We start from the raw sequence: 26,699 nt of genomic DNA on the forward strand, positions 1-26,699 counted from the left end.
AAATTATGATTATTCTTAACCCTTTTTCGAGGAAGCTGAACCTAAATCTGGATGATGTATCCTTGCCTAATGTTTTGAGATCCTCAAGATAGCTGCTGCAAAAATCTTTTCCTTGAAAGTGATTCGAGTCATATATGGAACCTGAATGATTAGCATTTCATTTACAATAGTTCAGTTGAGCGAATTTGTCAAATCAACAAAAATGGTATCCAAAATGGCTTCTACAATCATAAATCTCCAATCATAAATCTTTTTGTTTTAACCAAAAAAAAAAAAAAAACATTTATTAATGTCTGAAATGATATCTCTCAGAATTATAATCACTTAACAAACGGCAGGTAGCCCAAACATTATTTGTGTGTTCTTAAATAAACTATGATTCATGCCCATTTCTGGAGTTTTGTTCTAATATTGATAATATATTTTTGACAAATATTTCTTTTTATAATTAGGCCCTAATGTATATTCTTTATTCGAATTTCGTTCAATGCCACAAAATTCACATTCACAAAAACAAAACATTTTACATTGGCCAACATGATTGTGAACCCACGAATTACTTAACACACACACACACACACACACACACACACACACACACACACACACACATAGCATGTTTCCACAGGGGCCGCGGAACGTTTTTTCAGTGTGTGTGTGGGGGGGGGGGGGGCTGCGGGACGGGGGGGTGTCAAGGAAGCCCCCCCCCCCCCCCCGTACGAGGGAGTTTTTGCCTTTTTAAAGTTGAAATTGGGATGTCTCGTATACGCATATTTGATGGAATATTTGGGAAATGATCCAAAAAAAAAATGATCGGGGAACTGAGAGAGGAAAGGGTTGATTAAAAGGGGATATTCCCCTTGTTCATGAGAGAACTATTGATTTTTCAGAATGTAAGTGATAAGTCTTGTGTAATCCCTTATTCAGAATCTTAAGGAGAGCGACCGCCCCCATCGCCCCCCCCCCCCTTTGCTACGCCTGTGCTTAGACGGGAACTTTATGTAAGGGCGGAATCTTTGGACATTCAAATTCACGGGCCTTGTTGTGATTTTTTCCCCCTATTTTTTTCACTTTTTTCTTCTTTTTTTTTTCACTAACCAAAAGTATGTGTGAAAAATTTCGACGGTGGCACATTATGTGACGGTGTGAGATCCTCGGCGAGGGTGTGGGAGGGGGATACCCCCTCCCACGGTAAGGACTTTTTGTAAAAACAGAGTACAAAAGTCGCGTTTATAGCATTTAAAAGCAAATTTCTAGGAAATTGAACATAGTGAGGAAAAAAAATCGCATTTTCAGTTATAAAATTGACAACTTTTAGAGAAGAAAAGTGCCTTTATTGTTCATTTTGGTCTTTAAATAATTGATTAATTATTTGTTACAGGGGGCACGGGGGGGGGGGGCAAAAACTCGTTTTTGCCCCCCAAAATTTCATTGGGGGGGGGGTTTAGACAAGAATAACATAGTGATGTTAACATGGGGCATTTCCCGTTGTGGACCTGTGGTTTTGCATAGACTTATGCATTATAGAGGTATAGTGGCCATAAGTTGTGAAGATATGCAATAGGGCCAACAGTGAGTTGGAGTAGAGGTAGTATGGAGAAGAATAAATGAAAAGTGACGGACTTCATCGGACTTGAGTGATGAGAATTTTCTGTAATTATTGGCGGCCATTTTGAAAGCCATCTTTCTTTCTTTTTTTTTTTTTCAATTGTCAGTCACATCTCAGCGGCCATCCTTTGCAATAATATTACAGTCAAACCTGCCTTAGCGGCCACCTGTCTATAACGGCCACTTTTTCCGTCTCCCTCGGGTGGCCGCTATAGACAGGTTTGACTGTATATAGAATTTCAAGTTCTTCCTCATGCCTTGGTAACCTTTCCAGATAACTGAATGTAGACATTGTCTTGTTTTGTTTCCCTCCCTTTCTTTGTCATGCCTATCTTTAGTTTTATTTTCTGTCTGTTCCGTACCTGCTTTTGTTTTTGTCCTTGTCATAGTCTTTTTTTTTCTGATTATTTTGCCTGACATCAAGATATCAAAATTTTATACATGAAGTCCTTGACGGATCTTGAGATGCCCTCACTTCTAGAGTAATTCACAAATTTTATAAGCTATGCTTTGCTTGTGAATTCCTCTTTTCCATGTAGAGTTAAGATTGTATTGCTTTGTCCAAGCCAATCATTATTGAATTCATGTTTTGTTGAAACTTGTGATTCAAAATTCCTTTAAATATTATGTACTCACGTAAGCGTTATGTACATTACTTTGTATTACTTTATAGGGAAATAAAATTATTTTGAATTGAATTGAATTGAATTATCTTGGTGGCCATTTTCAATATTCTCAACATTTCAAGGGTAAAAACATTCTGAATCTGAATCGGCTAGATTCAGATTCAGCAAGTCGGAATAGGGGAAGTGGATCGTCATTTTTTTTCCCACCATTTCTTGTAAGGAAATAAATTATGTATGAATTTTAGACTTTGGCAGCCACCTTGATTCTCTCAAAATCCTCAAGGATGCAAGAATTTTGCACAGCATCGAGACTCGCGATTAGTAGGACCCTATCCTCGAAATTAATGTAAAACCATTAAAAAACATCAGCTGGCCGATAAAACCCGGTTAGGCGCAAAATATGATTTTGCACCCAGACTATTATTATATCGCACATAAAATATTATGAAACTAAAATTGTAATGCATTTCTCTCAAAGAGGCGGTAATTTCCCCTGATACCACAATGTCAGCATTGTTCAGTAGGCCTACTAGTCTATGCATCCCGTAGGTAAATGACCTATTTGAGTTTTTGTCCATATCGGTCTGTAATAATCATCGCATTAATCATAAAAACATGTAATGCGTGTAATATTACGGGAAGATGTGTCTTCATTCCCTGCAAGAATTGATCATATTATTAGGGCCTATTGTGTACAACATTACCAGGTATGTTACCCCTTCCCGAAAACAAACAAACGAACAAACAAACAAACAAACAAACACACAAACAAACGAACGAACAAACAAACAAACAGAGAATCTGAAGATATGTGATGTATTTTTTTCTTTCTTTCTTTCTTCTCTTTTCTTTTCTTTCTCTTTTTCCTTTTTCCTTCTTCCTATCTGTTTTCCTCCTGCATCCTTAGCTTTAGTCTCTTGTGTATCTGTATTTCGTCTTGTAAATGTATATTAATGTCTTTTTAGCTATGTTTCAACCAGATTCAACTACGTTTTCAAATGTTAAAGGTGCACTCACTTCAAGCTGTGCTTACTGAGTTGTCACCTCCAGTTTGTCATTACTGAATTGTTACTGTTGTTACACGAATTGATCTGGAAATAAATGTTCTATTGAAAGATTCAACATTTTTTTTTTTTTTTTTTTTTCAGTGTTGACCTCTTTTTGCTGGACTGCTCATGCACAATGACATCAAGCTAACCGGACCATGTGGTACTCCGCCCTCTCTTGACGTATGAACGACAGGTGGTCATGTCACGAAATTACTACTAGGCCTACGCGAACTTATGGGAGGAGAGGTATCGTCGAATTATCATGTTTTCTCCAGTTTACACTCCAACAAGGGCAACTTTAGCCCGAATAAGATGTCTACAAGAATGTGTCGAATGCTTCCGGGATGCGAAACATTTACCGGAAGCCCTCTGTTATGTACCAAGTAAGTTGGAATACACGATAACACCATCGCAGGATCAGCAGCAGCAGGGATTACCTCTGTCCCATGTTGCTGGAACCTGGGCTGCCCCCGCCGCTGCCGCCGCTGAGCTTCGCGTTCCCCCACCTCGTCACTCGCAGGAGGCTACATCTCCCTCGTTGACTTTGAACGTGTACACCCAACCAGATAAACATGCAGAATGCATTGCGAATTTGTTGGCGGCAAATTACAAGGACAGTATAGTTCTTGCGTCAGGAGTGTCGATGTGCAATACCCAAGGACAATGGCTGAAGCTTGAGGTAATGTAAATTTATCCCCAATCTACATTAAGACTACAATTTTAGTACAAACAGTGACACAAGTCGTAATTGTCAAGATTGTAAATTATTCGATAACGCGGTGGCAGATCATGACAATGAATAGGTGGGACTACATTATTCTCGACGCGCCCAACCAACACACACCCAATTCGATACCAGTCCACCAAAACACAGTGGCCAGTGGCTACTGCTAAAAGTAATGTGCTATGTCATCGCCTTTGCGTGTAGGAGCTGTTTCCTAGCTTAGCATTGATTGATACTCCAACTTTTTGTATTCATCAAATCTCTACATTGTGGTGCGCATGGCGCTAGCCTAATGTAATGACTACGACCAACGTCCTTGTGTATCCACCGTATCCGATACCATACATACCATGTAATGTACAAAACGTAAACATAGTGCCTACCTAGATCATTGAAGATAGACCCTGTAGCTGTCCCTGGCTAGATTATCTAAGTTTGTAAGATAGCTCAAATTCTTGTGAATTCTACGGCACAATCGTGAGATCGGCCCCACCGCAGTGCACGTGCACCCGTGCGTTTAATCAATAGCAAGTAAGGACCTTAAGGTACACGTAGCTAGGTTAGGGTTAGGTAGGGTTGTATTTATGGTTAAATTGGCCAACTATCTTAGTCTTGGATACTCATTTTGAACAGTTTACAAATTTGGCAGGAACTAAATGCATGTAGTTAACAACCAACCTAAGTTGAGGTTGTGTGTAAGGATTTTGATACAAGTAAAGCAACCTTACACTACTGCTTGAACTGTGATCCCAAACAAAAATATTAGTAATATGGAAAGAGAATATATTTGACTTAAAAGAAATGTTAGGATGAAAGAGAACAGCACAGTAGAAAAAAAAAATGTATAGATGTACAGGTACAGTAGGAAATACCCAAACCTAGAAATGTTTCCTGTTGAGTATACATGACTCAGCTGAAATTTAATTTTCATGGAATGGATATGCACTCTCCAGAGTCCTGTGGAAGGCTGGGTGCTGTTGTATGACAGCAAAGCCAGTCAAGAAGACCCCCCATCGCTGCAGGCAGTGGAACCTGATCCAACGAGTGAAGCAGCCCAGCTGCTCTTTGGGAAGAGAGCAAAACCTATCGATGAGTGAGTGTGGCGTCTTTACAAGTGTCAGAAATCTTTGCCAACAATTAACCCATTAAAATGTAAATTTGGAATTATCAGTGGGAATAACACTTTTCTCACCTTGATTCCATAAACAATGGGCTAACTTGACTGAGGTTTGTTTGGTTTTTATTTTCAGCAGGAATAGTGATATTTAAGAAATGTTAGTCATTAATCTGACAGACTGATGGTTTGAACCACATTAAACTTGAAACACAAAGTCATGGTTTTTGTTAACACCATTTTGAGGTAGTAATGTCTTTTCACCTTATATACACTATACTAGATAGTATTATAGCTTGTTGAAAGCATTAAACAAAGTGAATGAAATGAACTGAAGTTCAGAATAAACAAGTTCTCAGTAGTTAATTAAAATCCCTATGTTTTGTTCTTGTGTGGTCTGATGTGCTGAGATCATTAGATGATTACAGAGGTTTTCCCATTTTTGCATTTTAAATGAATTGAAGAAAAAAAAAAGAGGTTGATTCATTACAGCAGTGATTTTCCTTTTTATTTCCCATTACCCTTACGTTTTCCACCCATCTCAGTTGGGAAGAAGTAATCGAGGTGAGCTACAGCCTCCGCATCGGCAAGCTGCCAGAGATCAGGCCGGTCTATAAGGTTGGTGTGGAGGATCTCCGGGCAGTGCCACCAAATTGGAGCTTGGAGTGTGACGAGGAGCTGGCACGCTTCCTCGGGGAACACACAGACCATGAGAATGAGAAGCTGGGAAGCGTCAAGCAGTACGTGGAGGCTGTGGATGTATCGTCTAGCTGGGTTCGTATAAGAGTTCCTGGAGGAATTTGGCATGTGTCACTGACATGATTACCACATCTCTCACTCTCAACTTCCAAAATGGTGGCTGATGTACAATTCTGTTTGCTGTAATTGAGTGGGACACACACATTGCTAATGTATTAAAAAAACTGTTTGACAAATTGCAGTAATTCCATGACAAGTAGATGTTCTTATAGACTATGTTATGTTTTTACATGGACTCTCATCTGTAGTGAGACTAGTCCAGATTCTGGACGTTTTCTATCATTACGCATCCATGCGCCGCTCCACAGCTTATCGCGCTATCCCCCGTAACCGCTCGATGCCAACAAACCTGTCCGAAAAAAACGTCCAGAATGGTTTGACAGTGCGTAGGGTCAAAAGTTCATATTAGGTACTGTATGCTTACGTAATGCCTCTCTCGCAAGCTCATTGCGTATGCATGAAATCTAAGGGATCGATCACAGAAAAGTTATGTGGGATCGATCGATCTGCAGCCAGCTGTGTGCATTGCACCGTGAATACAGTGCGATCTGCAACAATTACTAATTATGTGCACAGAGATGCCTGCATTTTTGCACAACACACATTATCACAATCAAAGAGCCAACTCTTTGATCACAATGCAATGCGATACATGTACTCAGTTCTTCAGTGATCCGTACCATGCATTGTTGCACAGCTGATTCGTGCAACGTTTTTGACTGGCTGAAAGTTATGGTTGCAGTCATGTCCGACCTACTTTCACGTGGTGTTTTGGACTTTGTTGTGCCCAGATTCGATGATGACTTGAATATTATTCTTGAGATTGCAAATGGCGAGCTACAAATCGCCAGCTCGCCGATGTATGATTTGTGATGTGCCACTTCTAACGTCCAAACACTACATAAAACTGCAAAGAACTCTGTGAAGGTCGTGAGATGTGGACCTCAAGAAAAGTTGGAAGATTTGTTTGGCGATGTTATTGTTGGTAAAGGGGATCAATATGTTTTTTTTTTTGTGTTTTTTTTTTTTTGGAGGGGGGTGTATTGTGCCGATCATATTCATTAAAAGAAATAATTTTGTCATCAATTATTCTTCCTTAATAATATTGTATGATGAAATATTCAGAAATTAAAGAAATTCTTTAATTGACATAGGCACTTGTGGCCCACTAAATAACAATGTAATTTTGTAATAAGCTCAGGGCTGTGAGATGTAGGTTCTATGAACCGCTACTTAGCTATGGTATACAAGATATCAAGCATATTCTGATCAGGGGTGGTGGAGGTGAAGGGGATAGGGTACAACCACATTACACAATTTGTAGTGCAAAGTTGTGAAGTACATGTAAGGAACCAGAAGGTGCCTTTTTTAGAGAGCAGTCTAAATTTAAAGAATTGCGCTTAAGTTTGTACAACTTTTATAATTTTATTACCACTTCATGTAGGGCCTACTGGGCAGTTAGACCGACACTATTCACTTTGATAATTTCTGTAACAGAGACAATCAGACCAATATCCCTGTTGTAAGAATACTCCGTCACTCAGTTTTTTGTTTGTTAGTCTTCATGATAGTAAAGCTAAACTTAGTAAACCAAGATGAAGACGCTTAAGAGCATTTTTGCTAGAGATATTGGTCCATTTGTCTCTGGCATTACAAGTGAACAGTTTTGGTTGAACTGCCCTTTTGCATATGCATATAAAGATTACATATATATATATATATATATATATCTTCCTTTTTTTGGCAAACCATACCTGTATTTGCTCAAAATAGTAGCTCCATGTACAAAGTATATATATACATTACCAAATAAGTAGGCCTATTCATATCAAAAGACAGTCTGACAAAGCAACTTGTTTTTTTTCTAATTCACAAACATTTAAGGGGGATATCAGTGTGAAATTATGCTTGGGAAATGTGTGGGCCATGCACACAACACACACAAACATATACACGCATGTGCACACACACACACACACACACACACACACACACAAACATACACACACATGCACACACACACACACACACACACACACTCACATGTTAGCAATTTGATTAAACCCCCTATTACAAATCACATCCAAATTAAAACATTGTATATGTACTTATACATACAGCTGTACAGTGTAGTAGACTTTATTTTTTTCAACGTTTATGGCACCTGATTATTGGTAAATAAGTTTAGATTTTTTTTTTTTTCAGTGTTGAGGTGTGGTCAGGAAATACATCAAGTTATCACTATTGTACTTTGAAATGTACAATGTACAGTGCACATGTACATTACACATATGTGCAAATATATGTACTGTTAAATACACTGTGTAGTCTTCATCATTTCATGTACAGTAAGAGCAGACAGCAAAGTGAAAACAAATGGACTACGAGTAGTGTAATTTGAGCATATGTATAACTTGTACATTTTTTTTAATCACATTACTTCTTAAGCCTTCATTATAAAAATTTGACCATGATGGTAAAACTGTTAATATTGTACCAACTACCAAGGAAGTTTCAAAGCTAGCATCCCACTCCCAACTGTCAATAATGAGTTCAAAAAGTTGTCACTCTGGGAAGGACATTCAAAATAATTCCTCAGGTGTATAAGTGTCTTTAAAGTTGGATATTCTGTGCCACCAAGTACTCATAAGGAACTGAAATTAAATGTTCTATAGTTTATAAAATATTAGGCATATTTCAGTTGTTTCTCCATGCTCTTGAAATTCCTTCATTATACACTTTCATTTGTACATGTACATGTACAAGTACTGTAATATACAATACATTTACTGTATATTCATGATGGTTCATGATCATTGTTCAACAACAGTGCATTATTTCAAACAAAATACATTGTAAACTGTGTTTGACTCTGAATTTTGATGTCAGAGAAATAATTTGATATGTCACATTTCAGTCTGATTACCATGTGTAGTAGACTCTCATTACACATCAAAAATACAGGATTAACACAAACTGGTTACAAGTTATGACAAAGAAATCTTTGTTTTTTCATTTGTTGCGCTTTACAACAATTCTTGGTTTAAAAAAATGCTTCGAAGTTCAAAAAAGAAAATAAATTCATTGCTACTCAGTTCAAACTATAGGTACAAATGTTCATGTGCATTAACAGAACTAGTTTTAGTTTTATCAAAATGGGCCAAAGAACATACTGTACTTCTCATGAATGATTTTGTATGTAAAGAAAGTATTATATGTAAACAAGTTCTTGGTAGTTGTACAACTCAAAAACACACTCTACACATTTGTGCACTTGTATGTACATGTATGCATAGATGAACATGCGATGTACAATTACATGTGCAGACAAACAGCATTTTCAGTTCAATTTTCAAACACCCACCCAAACACCCAAAACACACAGCCCATCCCCACTTGGCATGGTCTGTATGTACATGTACATGTAATCCACTACATCACAAAAATACAACCTGAACTAAAATATTTCAACTTTTCCATAATTTTATCACTTGTAATTATGATATGTACCCATCAACATGTCCAATGAAAATCAATGAAAATATTCACGCCTAAAAAACAAAGTACAGTATGAAAAGTAGGTGTGTACAAATGTACATTGTATTTGCTTCTATGAATAAGAGCAAGGTACAGTAATTGCAGTGATAAAAAGAAAATTATTGTACATGTAGCATGGAACTGCAAAAATTCAGGTACACCAGAAACCAATGTACCAACCACTCACCATTACACCCACAGTGGATTCTTGTTTTAAAACAATCATATGAATTCTCTAAACAATTTTCAAATCCCAAAGGTACAAGCTAAGCTACATGTACACGTGTATACGTGACATTTTTATGCCTCCGCCACGAAGTGGTGCCGGAGGCATTATGTTTTCGGGTTGTCCGTCCGTCCGTACGTACGTCCGTACGTACGTCCGTACGTCTGTACGTCCGTACGTCCGTACGTCCGTACGTCCGTCCGTCCGTCCGCTTTCGTTTACGCGATAACTTGAGTAATATTTACTGGAATTTTACCAAACTTGGTCCAAGTATGAAGTATGATGGGGCAACGATTTGATAAGATTTGGGGTGAAATCGGCTAAAGGTCAAAGGTCAAAGGTCAAGGTCAAATCATGAAATTGTATCCGTTTACGCGATAACTCAAGACTGTATGGAGCAAATTTCACCAAACTTTGTTGGAGGATGATGTATGATGGGACAATTACTTGTATTAGTTTTTCAGTGAAATCGGACAGAGGTCAAAGGTCAAAGATCAAGGTCAAATCCTAAAATTTATCTGTTTATGTGATAACTCAAAACTGGATGAAGCAGCTTTCACCAAACTTGGTCCAAGGATGATGTATGATGGGACAATTAGTTGAGCAGATTCTGGTGACATTGACAAGAGGTCAAAGGTCAAAAGGTCAAGGTCAAATGCTAAAAATGTTGCTATTTCCCCCATATCTATGCAATGCCCGCAGTTATTTTCTTGAAACTTAGTGTAGACATGTACTACTGCGTAAGGATTCTCCAGAGAGAGTTTCATGTCATAAGGTCAAAGGTCAAAAGGTCAAAGGTTAGGTGAAAATGTTGCAATATCACTTTTCTCGCAAATGGTTCAATGTATCTTCATGGAACATGGTACATATGCATGTACTGACTGGCAGGGATTATCTAGGGAATTTAGGGGTCATGGGTCAATAGTCAGGGGTTCAAAGGTCAAGGTCAACTCCTCAAAATGTTACTACTGTATTTCCCTCATACATGTATACTAGTATATGCAATGATTGCATTATTAGTTTTAAAAGTGTTTAATATATGTGGGCAAGTCCAAGATATCGCGCACCTTACGTATGGGACATTCAGAGATTTCAAACCTCTGAAAAGTAATGAAGGAGCACTTGGATTTTATTGTTTATCATCAGGAGAACTGGTATCCCTGAGAAAAATATTGTGTTTAAGTTTGGTGTCATTTGACCTTGGGTTAATTATTTTATTAAGAAAAATATGCCAACTTACGTATGGGACCAGAGAAAAACTGGATTTTTCAAAATAAAGTTTGAACTGAAAATTCTCTGAAAGTACCTTACTGATCAAGTTCTGTTTGGAAGTGAAGAAAGGTACAATACTGAAGTATCTTTCAGCAAAGTTTCACTGCAAAAGAATAAAGCATATTTTCATGAAGTTGGTTTAATTAACGAAAGTACACCTTACGTATGGGACATGGCTCAACTTACGTATGGGACATTTGTCTTTAGTGCACAAATGCATTCATGGGAATGACTTTAAATTTCCCCAATAGTGTCATATTCAGTTCCACAAATCGTGCTACAACATGTAACAAATGAAATAGACTTCTAAGTGGGTACTTTCCCGGTTCAGGAACCCAGCAAAAGCTAAAATAAAACAAATAAAAGTAATTACCAATTTACAATTAAATGTCTTAGTTTGGATTCCGTCATGCATTAACACTGTCCTCATGATGTCTACACATACAGATATAGTATACTGACACTCTATTTCTAGCCCATTTGTAATTACTCTAGTCAATATTTTTTCATCATATGAAAAAAAAATGAGCGAATTCTAGCTTGTGACCTTGATATAGCATACATGTACATGAACAATAACTAATTTGTAGTTTTGATAATTTCAACTTTAGAATCAAATGTCATGTACAATGTAATTTGCAAATACAGTTTGAAGTGGGTACTTTCAGTAGCTCTAGGCTTACCTTGCAAGTTGTCGAAGTTTTTATAAAGCTTTATAATTGTTTGAAATGCAGCACAAAACACAACAACAACAAGAGTACTTCATTTTGCTCTGTAATCATCATGTTTTGCCATGTGAATTTTAGCTGAACTGCAAAATCAATCAAATTTTAATGAAAGTTTTAGATTTTAAGGAGATAGAAGAATGTATGTACCAATGCTGTTTTTTTTTTTTCAAATTGCTTGGCTTCGTGTCTATGAAACCAAAGACGACAAAATTTGTGTTACTTTGTACATACATACATGCTTGTGTAGTGATACAGGAAAGATTATCATTTGCACATTCAAATCTAGATTTGAAACACTTAAGTAACTCACTGATATGCAAATTACAATTTTGAATAAATTCTAATAACCTCATTTGATCATACACTACCAGATTGCAATGTATGTTGATAATTGTGTAGATGTGGGGTACAAAGTAAGTATGAGTTGATGAAGGTGTCTCAGAGCACATCTGTCTCTTCAAACACAAAATAGAAAAGAAAATTGAATTTCCTATTTGTTTGTGTAATTTGTGTTTTTAGCACTCCAACCACAGAACCAGTATTGATATTGTGGTTTATAGCAAATGTAAACTACTGTATAGTCTTCATTTTACAGGATTTTCAGAAATCATGTTCATGACCTTGATAAGTCATGACATATTCTGAGGGTGAACAGTTGAAATATTAACAATCATATCAAAATAAAAAGTACAAGTGTATTCTCATAGGGTTTTTCCTTTGCTATCAACTCTAGTAATGACAAAGTTACCTGCTCACACCTTAAGTGATTTTTCTTTTCAGTAAGACCTATAATGTTGTCATTGATGCGCGCCATAAGCACAATTGTTTTGATTTCGCTTTTGAGGCTGTACAACCTGTGGTACATGCTGAACAGTGTACTGCACCTAAAATGACACTCAGAGAATCCCATTCTTGGACAAAGTCATTTTGTAGAGAGGTAAAGTTGAAAATGATAACTGAATTAAGAAAATGTCCAATATCAAAATGTTAACGGGGAATGTTAATTTAAGACCAGCTGCACAGCCTGTAATGAAAATAAGAAAATACAAGTATAAATGAATATTCTTTATTTTCCTTTCTTAATTATAGAATGACTCAATAATGCTGTTCTTACACTCTCCCTGAGGTCAACTGAGTAGGAGAGGCAGATATATAGACATATCCTTCAGAGTAGGTGCAAAGATAACCATTAACCAAACATATGTAAGGACATAAAGCATCCATGTCAAAAGGCGGTTTTCCCATTCACTTTGCATGTAATGTCCCATACGTAAGGCATTTGTCCCATACGTAAGCAAACTTTAATTAGTTATAAGATGAAGGACTAATTAAATTTCCTCATTTAGTTTTGCTAATCTGGGGTTGAAATGAATAAATTAGAACTTCCTAAAGTATGATTGGTCAATGTTACAAATCTTCAGAAAAAACTTAAAAAAACATACTCAAATCCTTACGTATGGGACACTATGTTCTGGGAAAGTGCATAATTTGCATAATTAATGTGCTGACCTTGTCTTACCAATTGCAGATTATACTAACTCATACAGGGGTCATGTCCATAAAGGAACTAGGTCAAGGACAAATTCAACTGATTTTAGATGAATATTTATAATTTGTCCCATACGTAAGGTTTGTTTTTGATTTATGCAAATCAAGGCCATATTTCTTGCATAAATTTGCATAATTCAATATTTTCTTTGCTGGAAATATATGATTTAACTCTTTGGCTACAACATGATATCAATAACTTTTTGATAAAATCAAGATGAATTTTGAGCATCTGAGGGGACATTATCTTGGACTTGCCCATGTACATGTATTACTTGATGGAGATTCTCTTGGAAATTTCCAGCCAGAAGGTCAAAGGTCAAAGGTTAAGGATCAAAGGTCAGGTTTAAATGAAAAAAAAATATTTTGTACTGTAATTACACTCTTTCTTCATACCTTGAAAATTATACTCAATGCATAAACTTATAATAAGGTCGGTCAGAAGTCAAGTAAAAATTTTCAATTCCCCAAATATGTGTACCTGCACTCTTTAATAGACAATTATAGCAAACCCAGTTCGTGGAAAGTGAACATTCAAGATATTTCTGACAAACCTGTTATTTCGATATTTTGCCAGTTATGTGAAACTGTCATCACACATTGTCAAGACATTGTACTATACACCTATTGGAGAATCATGCATTATGGCGGAGGCATCAGTCGCCGTAGCGACATTTCTAGTTTTTTATGAAAATTCCGTTGTGTTAATCCCAAATTGCCAATTGTTTCTGAGAGATAATATAATCACATTCCTGGAAATTAAAGATTTTGTACCCACTGCAATAAGAATGATATTGGCGATGAATTTCATTACCTTTTCATTGCAGCCTCTTCAATGAACAGCAAAAGAAATACTTAATAAGATATCACAGGAAATTCCAAAAATGAAGGTGGATCAATTATCTAATTGTGAAAAGAGGGCAGTTCTTTCTAGTTCATTAAAAAAAAAAAAATCTCAGCTACGATGTACAGCTGTACAGCTGTACATGATTCTTCATGTTACCAGTATATCTGATAAGGCCTGAAAATTGAGTGCTTTTAAAAAGTGGATATAATCGTCTAGATCACTTGGGCATCCACACAAAACCGTACTGTGTACGTTGCTTATGTCAACACCCAGGCCAGATGCAATGGTAGCTATCAGAACTCTGATTTCACCATCTGTTGCTAACATGCTGTCAACAATTTCCTTTTGGATATCAGTTTCCATGTTCTGGTGGTACATATAAACTGATTAACATACCTGTGGCAACCTCCTGGAAGCAGTGCCATAAAGGTCGCATACACATTACTGCACATTTTTCTTATCATCCTTTCACAACATGCACCATGGATCTTCAAGTCATCTGCCAGCCACTTGAACATTGTATCTAAATCTCTTGCAGCAGACTTGACAACATGTTTTATATTTTGCTTGTCCGGCAACTGATTTACCCACACATAATTGCGAAGACCACAGTTTTCGATGATACCGCTACGCACATCTCTGGTTGCAGTGGCTGTCAGGGCAACAGCGGGACTGACGACTTGAGTTCCGATCGTAATTCACCAAATTTTCCATACACTGCTCGAAATGCTTTGGTGTCTCCAGATGCAGTCCCCCTATTTGAAAAATAAGAAAAAAAAACAGTAAGATTAAAATAAAAAACATTTTCTACATTGCACATGTGATTTTAAGGGATTGTAAGGGAACATAATGTGTAAACGATTGTAACAGATACGCCGAGAGAGGGCGGAAAGAAGAACAAAAGATGGCGACTGTCCTCAGAGGACCTATGTTGACGATTCGATATCGAAGACCGAATTAAAGTATTCAAAAGGCAAACCCTGTCTGGTTCTAGTGTCATTCCCTGTTGTGCAAAGTTGTCCCCTTTCAGGATGAGTACACTTGCATACTGAAGCATGTTCCTATTTGAGTTTTTTCTCAATGTACATTCACATGAAGAATTAGTCTGTGGGCCACAGCGTGTATCTCGATTGCTCCTCTGTCTGTGTAGAGGAGCAAAGCCGACGAGACACAGGCTGTGTCTCACAGATTAAAGCTAAGGCAGTAGGCCTATGTGTAATTGCATTTGTATGCGAGAAAGTTACAGTAGTTACTGTACTGTACAAAACAATTAAACCAGTGCAGTTACGGTGTTACCAATTTATTGCAATTACACAGGATTTGACTCAGCTCAGTACACCTAGGAACACTCACAAGAGTAGTACTGTAGTAGAAGCCTGACATGTGTTTACCCTACCCGGCCCAGAGGCCAGACATTTAACTACATTTAGTTTTACAATCATTTTTTTTGTTGTTGTTCAACTAGGGGCCTACAGTTACAGTTTGTAATTCAAGACAAGAGACACGTAATGAAAGTTGCCTTGACGAATCATTTGTAGAAACTGGATAGATCTAACGTTAAATGATTAGCTTACCATTAGGCCGCTTGAGTCTTCGACTTTGTCACGCAGGCCAAGCAAGATCCATACCATAGCCTGCTCATCTGGTCCGAAATTAAAGACTTCAAAGGCATGACAAGAGCCACAGCTTTCGGAGAGTCTGGTCCATCATGTAGATCTAGTTTGCGAAGAATATCAATGCACAACGGTGCAGCTTGGAAGTTGGAACACCACACTATTGCCGAAACCAGTCGGCATGGAGATAAACAAAATCATGAGTCTATGACCACGCACGGAGAAACGAGTACGTGTAGTAGGGACTTCTAAGTTCTGGTTCTGGTTCTGCTGCTGCTCCCCGAAACCGTCAACGAATCCAAGCTCCTCAGTAGCACATTGCATTGAATGCTCTTCTCATTCTCACTGTCAGAAAAGCGACGCGGAGACGCTGATGTTGACATCCATTGATCATGTAAACAAGGTTTGGAGGAAATACTTGAAATGCTGTACAGATTTTGGTCGGAAAACGCAAGACTCGGAATCAATACGAAAAGCACATTTGTTGCACAAGCTGTATGCGTTACACGCGGTCCGGGGGATCCCCGATCGAGAAGTAAAAGCCACCTCGAAATTGACATGTACGATAAGTCACGATGCTTTAAATGAGCGAATATCATTTCTACACGTATTTATCAATTTTTTTATTTGTAATTTTTGAATTATATTTTTTTTTGTCGAAAAATAGATTTAAAATGCTGGTTATTGTGATATTTATAATTCAATTTATAACAGTTATGGAAACGAGTAGAAGTTAGTCTTAATCTTACGCACGGTTTATATACGTTCTCATTTCATTCTCCTCTTATGATCTCTAAGATATATCATTAGAGCAATTTTTAATAAAAAGAAAAATAATTTTGAAATTCCATCAGTATATGGAGAGATTAATACAAATATTGGCGTAAAATACGTATGTTATATTGCTACCTCCAATATACCTGTTTGCAATAAGACTACAAGATTAGAGATCGATCGACTTTTTTCGATCCCACAGATTGCCTGCTGGACGCGATCTCATCGACCAATCAGGATGCTCGAAATGAATGAGGGGATGGGGGTGGGGCCAATTTTTTCCGAAATATTTCGGGGAGACTTGGCAAACCAGACTGGACTGTTTTGGAGGTCGAGATGCGTGCGTGCGCGGCAAATTAATACAAGAGCGTACTGTGGGGCATACGCGTGCTGTAGCGGTGTGTGCGCGCGGTAAATCATCACGCAAAACAGTCCAGGCAGTGGACTATAGTGAGGCAGGTGTTCTGGTGCATCATGCTACTGATTTTATAAACCATGCCACATGAAGAAGAAAATGTTTCATTGAATTTGAAGCTGTACATTACATACAAGTAGATTTAAACAAGTGAAGGATATTTGACAATATTGTGATACTTTTCTAGGTTTTGCACTGAGGTACTTTAGGTCCCTAAGCTTGCACATTTGAACCTTTGTCTGTTTCAGAAGCAGTTAAGGCTTGCTTTTGCCCAGCTTGAATTGCATGGTCTATGGATGATGTTGCCTTTCGAAATCAAGTGTAGTAGAACCAAAAACAATAGGCTTCCTGTTGACAATGCACAAGTTGAATATTAATTCTAAATCCGGAGGAGTTTTATGTGCATATGTGTCCTTGTTCATTTGGTGATGGGACCTCTGAGTTAGTTGTGCAGTAGAGTTTTGTAAGGTTGACTCATGACACACCTTGCTGACTCCACCTCCATTGCCTTGACAACAGGATGATGAGAGTGCATCATGTCTGACAGATGGAGAGCCGACAACATACTGGGAGAGTGACGGGAGGCAAGGCCAGCACTGGATACGACTCAGGATGAGAAGAGGAACCATCATCAAGTGAGTCTTTCAAGTGGGATTCTCAATCCAAAACAGTTGAAGAATTACAGAGCTGCTCTTGCAGGCGCTTTACCTGATATCACAATGCATAGTTTCTCCACTTCATTTGCGCAATATGCATCAACACGATGCATTTTCTTCTATTCTTAAGCATTTCTCCTGGACCCCGAAACAATGTTGATGTTCAATGAAGATTGTTAGAGGTTTTCATTTGTTGTTTTTGACTTGGTATTTTGTACTAGAGCAATAGCAGTATCGATGAACTGAACAGTTAAAACTTTGTCAGTCTGTTTAAAGTCTTGCTGGTCTTCATGATCCAAAAGAGGATTTTTTTTAAAGCCTTTGTTTAAACAAATACATGTAGTAAACTGTTATTGACACAAACTGTGTTCAATTCTGCAAAGTCTAGTTTTGCCATAAGAGATAGATCAGATTGTGCTCCTACCAGCAGCATCAGTTCGCTGCATAAAAAGCAGCATTTGAAATGGCTTCTTGACTAACCAAAGCCAAAACCTTATCTTTTGAATGAAGTCTGCATTGCCTTTGTTTGACTTCTTCATTATTCATCTGAACACAGGAAGCTGTACATCACGGTCAACGCCCACGACGATAATTACATGCCGACCCACGTGGTGGTGATGGCGGGTGAGGTGGAAAATCTAATGAAGCTGAGCGACATCACCATAGAACAGTAAGGGTCTCCCCTCATTGTTGCAGAGCACAATAGAAAATATCAACCGAATTGTGTTTGATAATATAGCAGTAGTATATATAGTACTATTGGAGGGTAGATGTAGTGGAAGAAACTATGATAATCGATACAAATTGTGACTGCAGTTATAATTATTATTATTGTTGTGATTCTGATAATGGTGTCAATTATGATGATTATTGTTTTTGATGTTATTATTTTTGTCAATAATCATCAGTATCATTGATATTGTTACTTCATGTATTCATAGTGTGTAGACAGAAAAGATATTCACTAACTAGTGAAAATTTCTAGTTGGACACCCTGGCATTAGTACTAGTACTGGTACTCAAAAACACTGTGTGATGGCAATGACTTTCATCATTATTGTTCAACCCATCATAAATGTCCAGAGATGAATTCACTATCTGACAGTACTTATCAGAGAATAGTTTGAGGATGACCATACTTAAATGAATAAGATATTGTTCTCCTAACAGAAAATGTAGAATCTCTCTCTTTTTTTTATGCCTCCGCCACGAAGTGGTGCCGGAGGCATTATGTTTTCGGGTTGTCCGTCCGTACGTCCGTCTGCATTCGTTTATGCGATAACTTGAGAAATATTGACTGGAATTTTACCAAACTTGGTCCAAGTATAAAGTATGATGGGGCAATTACTTGATTAGATTTTGGGTGAAATCGGCCAAAGGTCAAAGGTCAAGGTCAAATCATGAAATTGTATCCATTTACGCGATAACTCAAGACTGGATTGAGCAAATTTCACCAAACTTTGTCTGAGGATGATGTATGATGGGACAATTACATGATAGTTTTTTTAGTGAAATCGGACAGAGGTCAAAGGTCAAAGATCAAGGTCAAATCCTAAAATTTACCTGTTTACGTGATAACTCAAAACTGGATGAAGTAACTTTCACCAAACTTGGTCCAAGGATGATGTATGATGGGGCAATTAGTTAAGGAGATTTTAGTGACATTGGCAAAGGTCAAAAGGTCAAGGTCAAATGCTAAAAATGTTGCTATTTCCCCCATATCTATGCAATGCCCAAAGGTATTTTATTGAAACTTAGTGTAGACATGTACTACTGCGTAAAGATTCTCCAGAGAGAGTTTCATGTCATAAGGTCAAAGGTCAAAAGGTCAAAGGTTAGGTGAAAATGTTGCAATTTCACTTTTCTCGCAAATGGTTTAATGTATCTTCATAGAACTTGGTACATATGCATGTACTGACTGGCAGGGATTATCTAGGGAATTTAGGGATCATGGGTCAGTATGTAGTCAGGGGTCAAAGGTCAAGGTCAACTCCTCAAAATTTTACTGTTTCCCTCATATACTAGTGTATATTCAATGCTTGCATTATTAGTTTTAAAACTTAATATATACATGTTGTATTACCTAATGGAGATTCTCCGGGAAATTTCCAGAGGTCAAAGGTTAAGGATCAAAGGTCAGGTTTAAATGAAAAAAAAAAATCTATTTTGTACTGTAATTACACTCTTTCTTCATACCTTGAAAAGTACTCAATGCAAAACTTATAACAGGGTCGGTCAGAAGTCAAGTAAAAATCCTCAATCCCCCAAATATGTGTACCTGCACTCTTAGACAATTATAGCAAACCCAGTTTGAGGAAAGTGAACATTCAATACATTTCTGACAAACCTGTCATATCAGTATTTTGCCAGTTATGTGAAACTGTCATCACACATTGTGAAGACATTGTACTATACACCTATTGGGAGAATCATGCATTATGGTGGAGGTATCAGTCGCCATAGTGACATTTCTAGTTTAAAATGTGATTTTCAGGGTATTGGTACACTTTAACATAAATGCACAGGAAGGATAGTACACTGTTAGCACAATTCCCGCCATGGTGTCAATCTTATGGTAGTGCTCTGATCCAGCACCTTACAATGCAGCACATCTATATGAAGGTCTTGGTTTCACTTTATTCAGACTTCGGGAATTTGTGATGATGTGTGCAAAGGAAACAAGCCAAATAGCTCTAACACACACACACACACACACACACACACACACACACACACACACAAAATCCAACTCAATAAATTGTTGATGGTTTTGCAAGCTCTGTTTGATAGCCAACTGTATGTTTTCCATCTGAAGAGGGCTGCATACCTCTACAGAGTTCATAATAACAAGCAATAAGTCATTGAACTGTACATGTCTTTCAAGTATTGTTCAATGGTGTGATCTTTCTCCATTGGCTGGTTCAATCAAGTAGCATACTGTACACATGAATGTATGCCATTTTTACATGTATGCATAAAATTTGCTATATATGAATGACCGCAGATCTGACACCGTAACAGAATGCCTGATCACATTTATATATTCATATATAATAATATATATATTCACATACATTGTATATATTCATATATTCATATAATCATATATTCATATATTCATATTATCATATATTCATATATTCATATAGTCCTATATGTAGTATGGACCTGTTGATCATTTGTGATTATTTGTAATTATTTGTAATTATACAATTACAGACAAGCCTGATTTCACATAGACCATGTACAAAGTACAGCCGGGCCAAAGGCGGGGCCTAAGGCCGGACCCAAGGCCACGGGCCTTAGCCCGGAACCAGGGGCCCAGAGCCCAAGTGGGCCCAGGCCCAGGGGCCCATAGCCCAAGTGGGCCCAGGCCCAGTGGCCCAGGGGCCCACGGGCTCACAGGGCCCAAGGCCGCGCCGAGGCCAGGAGCCTAAGTGCTGGCCCAAGGCAGGGGGCCCAGCCAGGGGCCACCAGACTGGTACCACTAAGAGTACCAGTCATGACTTGCTGTGATAATGATGTGACAGGCCTGTGCATACACATATTATGTAAATACACTGTACAGGGCTGTGCATATTATGTAAATACACTGTGCACTAACTATACACAGTCATGACTTGCTGTGATAATGATGTGACAGGCCTGTGCATACACATATTATGTAAATACACTGTACAGGGCTGTGCATATTGTATACACTGTACACTAACTATACACAGCCCAGTCGCTGTATATATAAATCGCGACAGGGCTGCACCTGAGCAGCCCACAACACAGAGCAAACACAAAGCAAATTTTACGATTGCATTTAGTTTTGATACTTGACATCATTTTTTGTCACCTCAAATGCATCAAAGACAATCTTTATTCATGAGACTTCATACCGTACCTGTTTTCCTGGGGTTATTTGTGGGAATTCTCCGATCTGGGTACTATTCGCAAATCTAACAACGTGAAAATATCAACTCCTGATCATGTAACGTGCATGTGTACATTTCTGTGGTCACTGCTGTATTCCATGAACATGAATTCAACAACTACTGTTATATCCTGTAATATGAGCTGCCAGGACAAAACTTGCATACGCTCTGATTCTGTATAGCAATCACTTTCAAAGCAATGTATTGATACATTTCTGCCAGCTAAAAATTCTTAAATATCGGTTCACCCATGTGAACGGGTACAGAAACTGAAGCCTAGGTGGTGGGTTAAGCAGAATTGCTGCTGTCCTTACAGTCCCACTCATATGTTTTCATGTTAATCTAATGCTAGTTTGTGGCAATAAGAGAGTGTGCCAAGCAGTTTGCCAAGCAGGGATTCAGCTGGATGTCGAGAGTGATTAGCCATTCTGATACTTGAATTTAACAATGCCATTTAACAATTCCATACCACCTAAAACCCCAACCCTATCAGATTCTTTAGAATTTCTGCTATCAAAACAATGATAGGATAATCTGCAGATAAAGTAGATTTTTTCTGTCACAAATCTGCTGTTACTGTGTTATTACCTCTGCCCAGGGGGAAGGTTATGTTTTCGTTACCGTTGGTTTGTTTGTTTGTTTGTTTGTTTGTTTGTTTGTTAGTTAGTTAGTTTGTCTGTGTGCAAAATAACTCAAAAAAGTAGGTAATGAATTTGGATGAAACTTGCAGGAAAGGTTTAGATTGATACAAGTAACAGATGATCAAATTTTGGTAGTGATCTGAGAATTTTGGAGGAATTTATGAAGGATTTTTGATATTTTGGCAGGTAGGGTCAATGAACTTGGGAGTTCAGGCTGCGCGTATTTGAGGTTTGCATGCGCGCACTAGTGCGTGCTCTAGTTTCTGCTAGGGCGAGGCGCGCTGTGCAGCTGAGGGTTTATGACGTAACAAAGGCTTCTATATTGGGAAATTGGGCGACTTTCAGCGCACAATGCTATAAGTATGTATGGGTGGAAATCACTTCTATGGAAGAACAAGATCAGTGGTGGAATGAGCTGCATGCTTGCCGGAGGTCTGCGCTCTCAGAGTGCTTCTGTAGTTTTGAATGTCTTCCTCTGTGAAAAATGTGAAATCAATGAAAGGAAAAAATATGGTACCTGGTAAATATTAATAGCTGTGCACATTATTCACACATGTACTATACAATGTATGACAGTAGCATATATTCACTCACAAAAAAACACTGATACATGTAAAGGAGTTAAAGAATCAGCAGACATAGTTTTACAAGATGTATTGCAGAGTTCAATTAGTATTAGTATTATTATTATTATTATTATTATTATTATTATTATTATTAGTAGTAGTAGTAGTAGTAGTAATAGTAATAGAAGTAGCAATGATAATAATAATGATAATAGTGGCTACTTGTATAGCGCACAGGTCCGCTTTTTAGTGCTCATGGAGCTTCATAAATGAAAAGATAGATATAACACATGTTCAAGCTTGACAACAGAGAAGAAAATGGCAAACAACAACAAACACATACCAGATAAAGAATGCAATTGTTCCGAACATTATAGACTGCAATTATAGTCCTCAGTGTGAGAGGAATAGGTAACATTTTGAAGTTTGGATTTGAATGTTTCTGTAGATGACAATTATAGCAGTACACACAGAGAAAATGTTCCAGTTAAAAGAGGAACGTAGTCATACAAAGTGTATGTATTTTCAATCTTTCATATCCATATGCAATGGGCATAATAGACTCATTTGCATATCATTTGCATAGTATGCTATCATGGGGTGTGAAAGTATGCTGAGTGTTGACATATAGGTCATCCACTCATTGTATCCCCCGAACAGAGTTCGGAGGATGCTATGGATTTGGCCTCGTTGCGCCGCGTCCGCCGCAGAGATTTTCTTGTGAGCACTCTACTGGCTGCAGTTCTTCTTAGATCATCTTCAAATTTGGCATGAAGGTGTGTTATGGTAAAACGAAGACGCCTATTGTTTTTGGTGATGGTGCCCTCGCTTGTTCCGTCTTTATACATGAAAAAGTAAATTTAACAGGGTCTGTTTGTGTGTGCGACGCTGGCCTTGCTTCGTGACCAATTTTTTTTTTTTATGCCTCCGCCAACGAAGTGGCCGGAGGCATTATGTTTTCGGGTCGTCCGTCCGTCCGTCTGTACGTCCCATTTTGTTTTTGTCGATATCTCAAGAACCGTGTGGTGGTTTTACATCAAACTTGGTATGAGGGTATATCCTGGGGGGATAATACTTTGTTTGGATTTTAGGGTCACGGGGTCAAAGGTCAAAGGTCACAGGTTATTTTGTGAAAAAAAAAGGTTGAAAATTCATGTTTTTCTCCATATCTCGCAAATGGTTCAAGGTATCTTCATGGAACTTAGTATATATGTTTGTTCCAATGGGCAGTGATTATCTAGGGAAGTTGGGGGGTCATGGTTCAAAGGTCAGGGGGTCAAAGGTCAAGGTCAACTCCTCAAAATATCACTACTTTCCTCATGGTTATGCAATGCCTGAAGGGTTTTTTTTTTAAACTTGATGTATGCATGTATTACCCGATATATATTCTGTGGGAAGTTTCTTGCCAAAAGGTCAAAGGTCAAGTGAAAGTGTTGAATTGCACTTTTTCCTCCATATCTCAAAAGTAACTCAAGGTATCATCATGAAACTTACATATTTATGCATGTTCAACCTAACAGTGATTCTCTTTGGAACTGTGAGGTCAAAGGTCAAAGGCCAGGTTTAGATAATGCTATTTTCCCATTTGATACTGAAATTATACTTTTTCTCAATACCTTGAAAATTACTCAATGCATAAACTTATAAAAGGGTCAAAAGTCAAGTAAAAATCATCAGTTCCCCAAATACCTGCACTCTGACATTTTTAATCATTCATCCAATTGAACCTAGTTCTAGGAAAGTGAACATTCAGCACATTTGTGGCAAACGTGTCATTTTAATATTTTGCCAATTGTGTGAAACTGTCATCACACATTGTCAAGACATTGTACTATAGACCTATTAGGAGAACCATGCATTATGGCGGAGGCATATCAGTCGCCGTAGCGATATATCTAGTTTTCTTTTTTTTTGGGGGGGGGGGGTTGGTGGGGTGGGACTAAGTTGGCAGAATTGCTTTAGACAAAAGATCGAGTGATGGTAGGAAATTTAAGATTGAAGGAGTTTTGATGGCATGTAGTCACTCTCCTTGTGGCATCTAATCTCACCCTATGCAGGACCTTCTCTGGTGACATGTGTATACTAGAAGACATGACACAGTTCTACTCTACAATTGAAATCAGAATAAAGGCATGCAAAGGTAAGACAGCAAGACAATGGCTCAATTTTAGCTGTAAAAACTATCAGCTTCCATTCACAGTTGAGAAGGGGGGGGGGGATAGTGGTCAAGTGTTTATCACAGCCTTCCGGCTGCATAAGGTGTAGAGCAGTAGCGACCAGATATGGACACTTGCCAGAATGAGTAATTTGTGGCAAGCACAGTTGGTGCAAAAGAAGGAAAGAGAAAGGTGGAGAGAGGAAGAGCAGAACTTATCATTGTATTTGTGTGGCGCTCCGACAAAATGAGTCATAAGTCGCACGGGGAGTTTTCCCGTAATGAGCCGAAAATGAAGGGGAAGCACTACTCGGGTCAAAATTTTTTTATGACGGATTTTGATTCCTTTATGTTTTATCTGTTTGTACAGAAAATTTCAGCGTGTGAAAATGAGTACAAGTGTCCCAAATCACCGTTTTTCTGAGACAATTTTTTTCGGTTACATTTTTTTCGAACGCTCGCCTTTGCGTTGCGTTTCGCACCTATTGTTCTTGCCAGATCGAGACTCCGCCTCCGTTGCTAGGGTGTATGCTAATGAGGCATTGCTCTTGACCCCTTTGAAGACAAAACAAAGCATGGTGCGCGCGGCGGCGTCGGCGGCCAAGCGGCGAGGGCTATAGAATTACGCAATAATAGTGAGCTGACCAAGGCTATTGATTGCATGACCAGCGAGTTTCGTTTGATACATGCACTCCATTTCAATGAGTGGTGATTGACATGACGCACAAATCGCACTGAAAAAAATAATTCCAACGAACGATCACGCAAAATTTATGATACTTTTTCTATGAGCTAATACAATGATCACATATCGAACTCGAAACCTTTTTTATGCATGTGTGTACTTTTACAACGGTTATTAATTGGCCTCATTAATGAATTTGTTCAAATAATCATAACTTTCGTTCCCTGGTATGTGACTTGCTGTTTAAAGTTCATCTCTGGAGATATAGTAGGGCCTAAGTTGTCAATTATTCTCGCTTTTATAAAGTCGACAATTTGTGTGATAATTCGCCAAATGTATGTAATGCGTACTATTATTTCCCTGGTTAATGAAACTTATTGCCTTATTACTTATGATGGTTTGGGCCGTGACGGCATGGAGAGAAATAGGAAGACAAACATTATTGATGCCCAGATAGCTCGTGTTCCCTTTGGAGGATATTCTGACTCTAGTCATCTGTGTATTTTTTTAGAAGTAGGACCTATTTGAGAAAGGGACAGAAAGCTGTGTCGCTACTCAAAAGTGTGCTTCTTCATTTTGTTTTGTTTTTTAATCAGAATGTTTGTAATGAAAGCTGTTTGCCGTGTATTGCGTGTAGCTGACATGTGAGAGGTCAAGTCTGCAAAGAATTGGGACAATTGGGTTGGCTAACAGCTTTGCCAAGTAGCAGCGCTAATTGCCCATTGAATTGCGTATTCTGAGGAATTTCGAATGAAAGAACTCGGACGGCAATGTTCACGCCTTGAATCCGAGTAAACCCCGCATCAACGAAGCCTTAAACAATGAAAGGTAAGCTTCCTGCTATCAAGGGGTGGATAATCACGCAACCAGTATTCTTTCTTCGCCATTGATAGCAGAATCAATGACGGAATGGAGCAACAGTGTTGGAGGATCGGCATTATGTCTGCTAATTTGTAAAGGAATTTTTCAGTCTCCTTTTGTGTTCAGAACCACAGTCAGTGACGCTAACTTACTCTATCTCCTACAAGCTATCGTTACCATCTTAAAACGTGAATTTTATGAAAGGCTAAAAGTGATCACGGAATCAGTTCTTCCGCGTGACACATGCAGGCTTTTATAATAGCATACCAAGCTTAAATCGTTTACCTGTATAGAAAGGGCGGGGATACACACTTATCGCAATCATCCGGATTTGAGAGTGATACACTCTACTACTTTTCGTCATCTTTCCCC

The 26,699-nt window shown here is 38.2% G+C and overlaps 1 protein-coding gene and 1 pseudogene across 1 annotated transcript in view; one reads left to right on the forward strand and one right to left on the reverse strand.

Annotated features, from left to right (window-relative positions):
* The first annotated feature begins 3,521 nt into the window (after nucleotides 1-3,521).
* Nucleotides 3,522-26,699, forward strand: part of LOC140237331 (E3 ubiquitin-protein ligase HECTD3-like) — a 48,901-nt gene continuing 25,723 nt past the window's right edge. Inside the window, exons 1-6 of the mRNA XM_072317268.1 lie at nucleotides 3,522-3,962; nucleotides 4,961-5,100; nucleotides 5,667-5,895; nucleotides 17,360-17,475; nucleotides 18,053-18,166; nucleotides 24,684-24,766. Of these exons, the coding sequence (XP_072173369.1) occupies nucleotides 3,546-3,962; nucleotides 4,961-5,100; nucleotides 5,667-5,895; nucleotides 17,360-17,475; nucleotides 18,053-18,166; nucleotides 24,684-24,766 (1,099 nt within the window). The 5' untranslated portion in view covers nucleotides 3,522-3,545. The remainder of the gene's footprint in view (nucleotides 3,963-4,960; nucleotides 5,101-5,666; nucleotides 5,896-17,359; nucleotides 17,476-18,052; nucleotides 18,167-24,683; nucleotides 24,767-26,699) is intronic.
* On the reverse strand, nucleotides 14,186-17,345 carry LOC140237016 (ATP-dependent DNA helicase RecQ-like; annotated as a pseudogene).

Source organism: Diadema setosum, chromosome 13 (genome assembly GCF_964275005.1).
Source record: "Diadema setosum chromosome 13, eeDiaSeto1, whole genome shotgun sequence".
Lineage (NCBI taxonomy): Eukaryota > Metazoa > Echinodermata > Echinoidea > Diadematoida > Diadematidae > Diadema > Diadema setosum.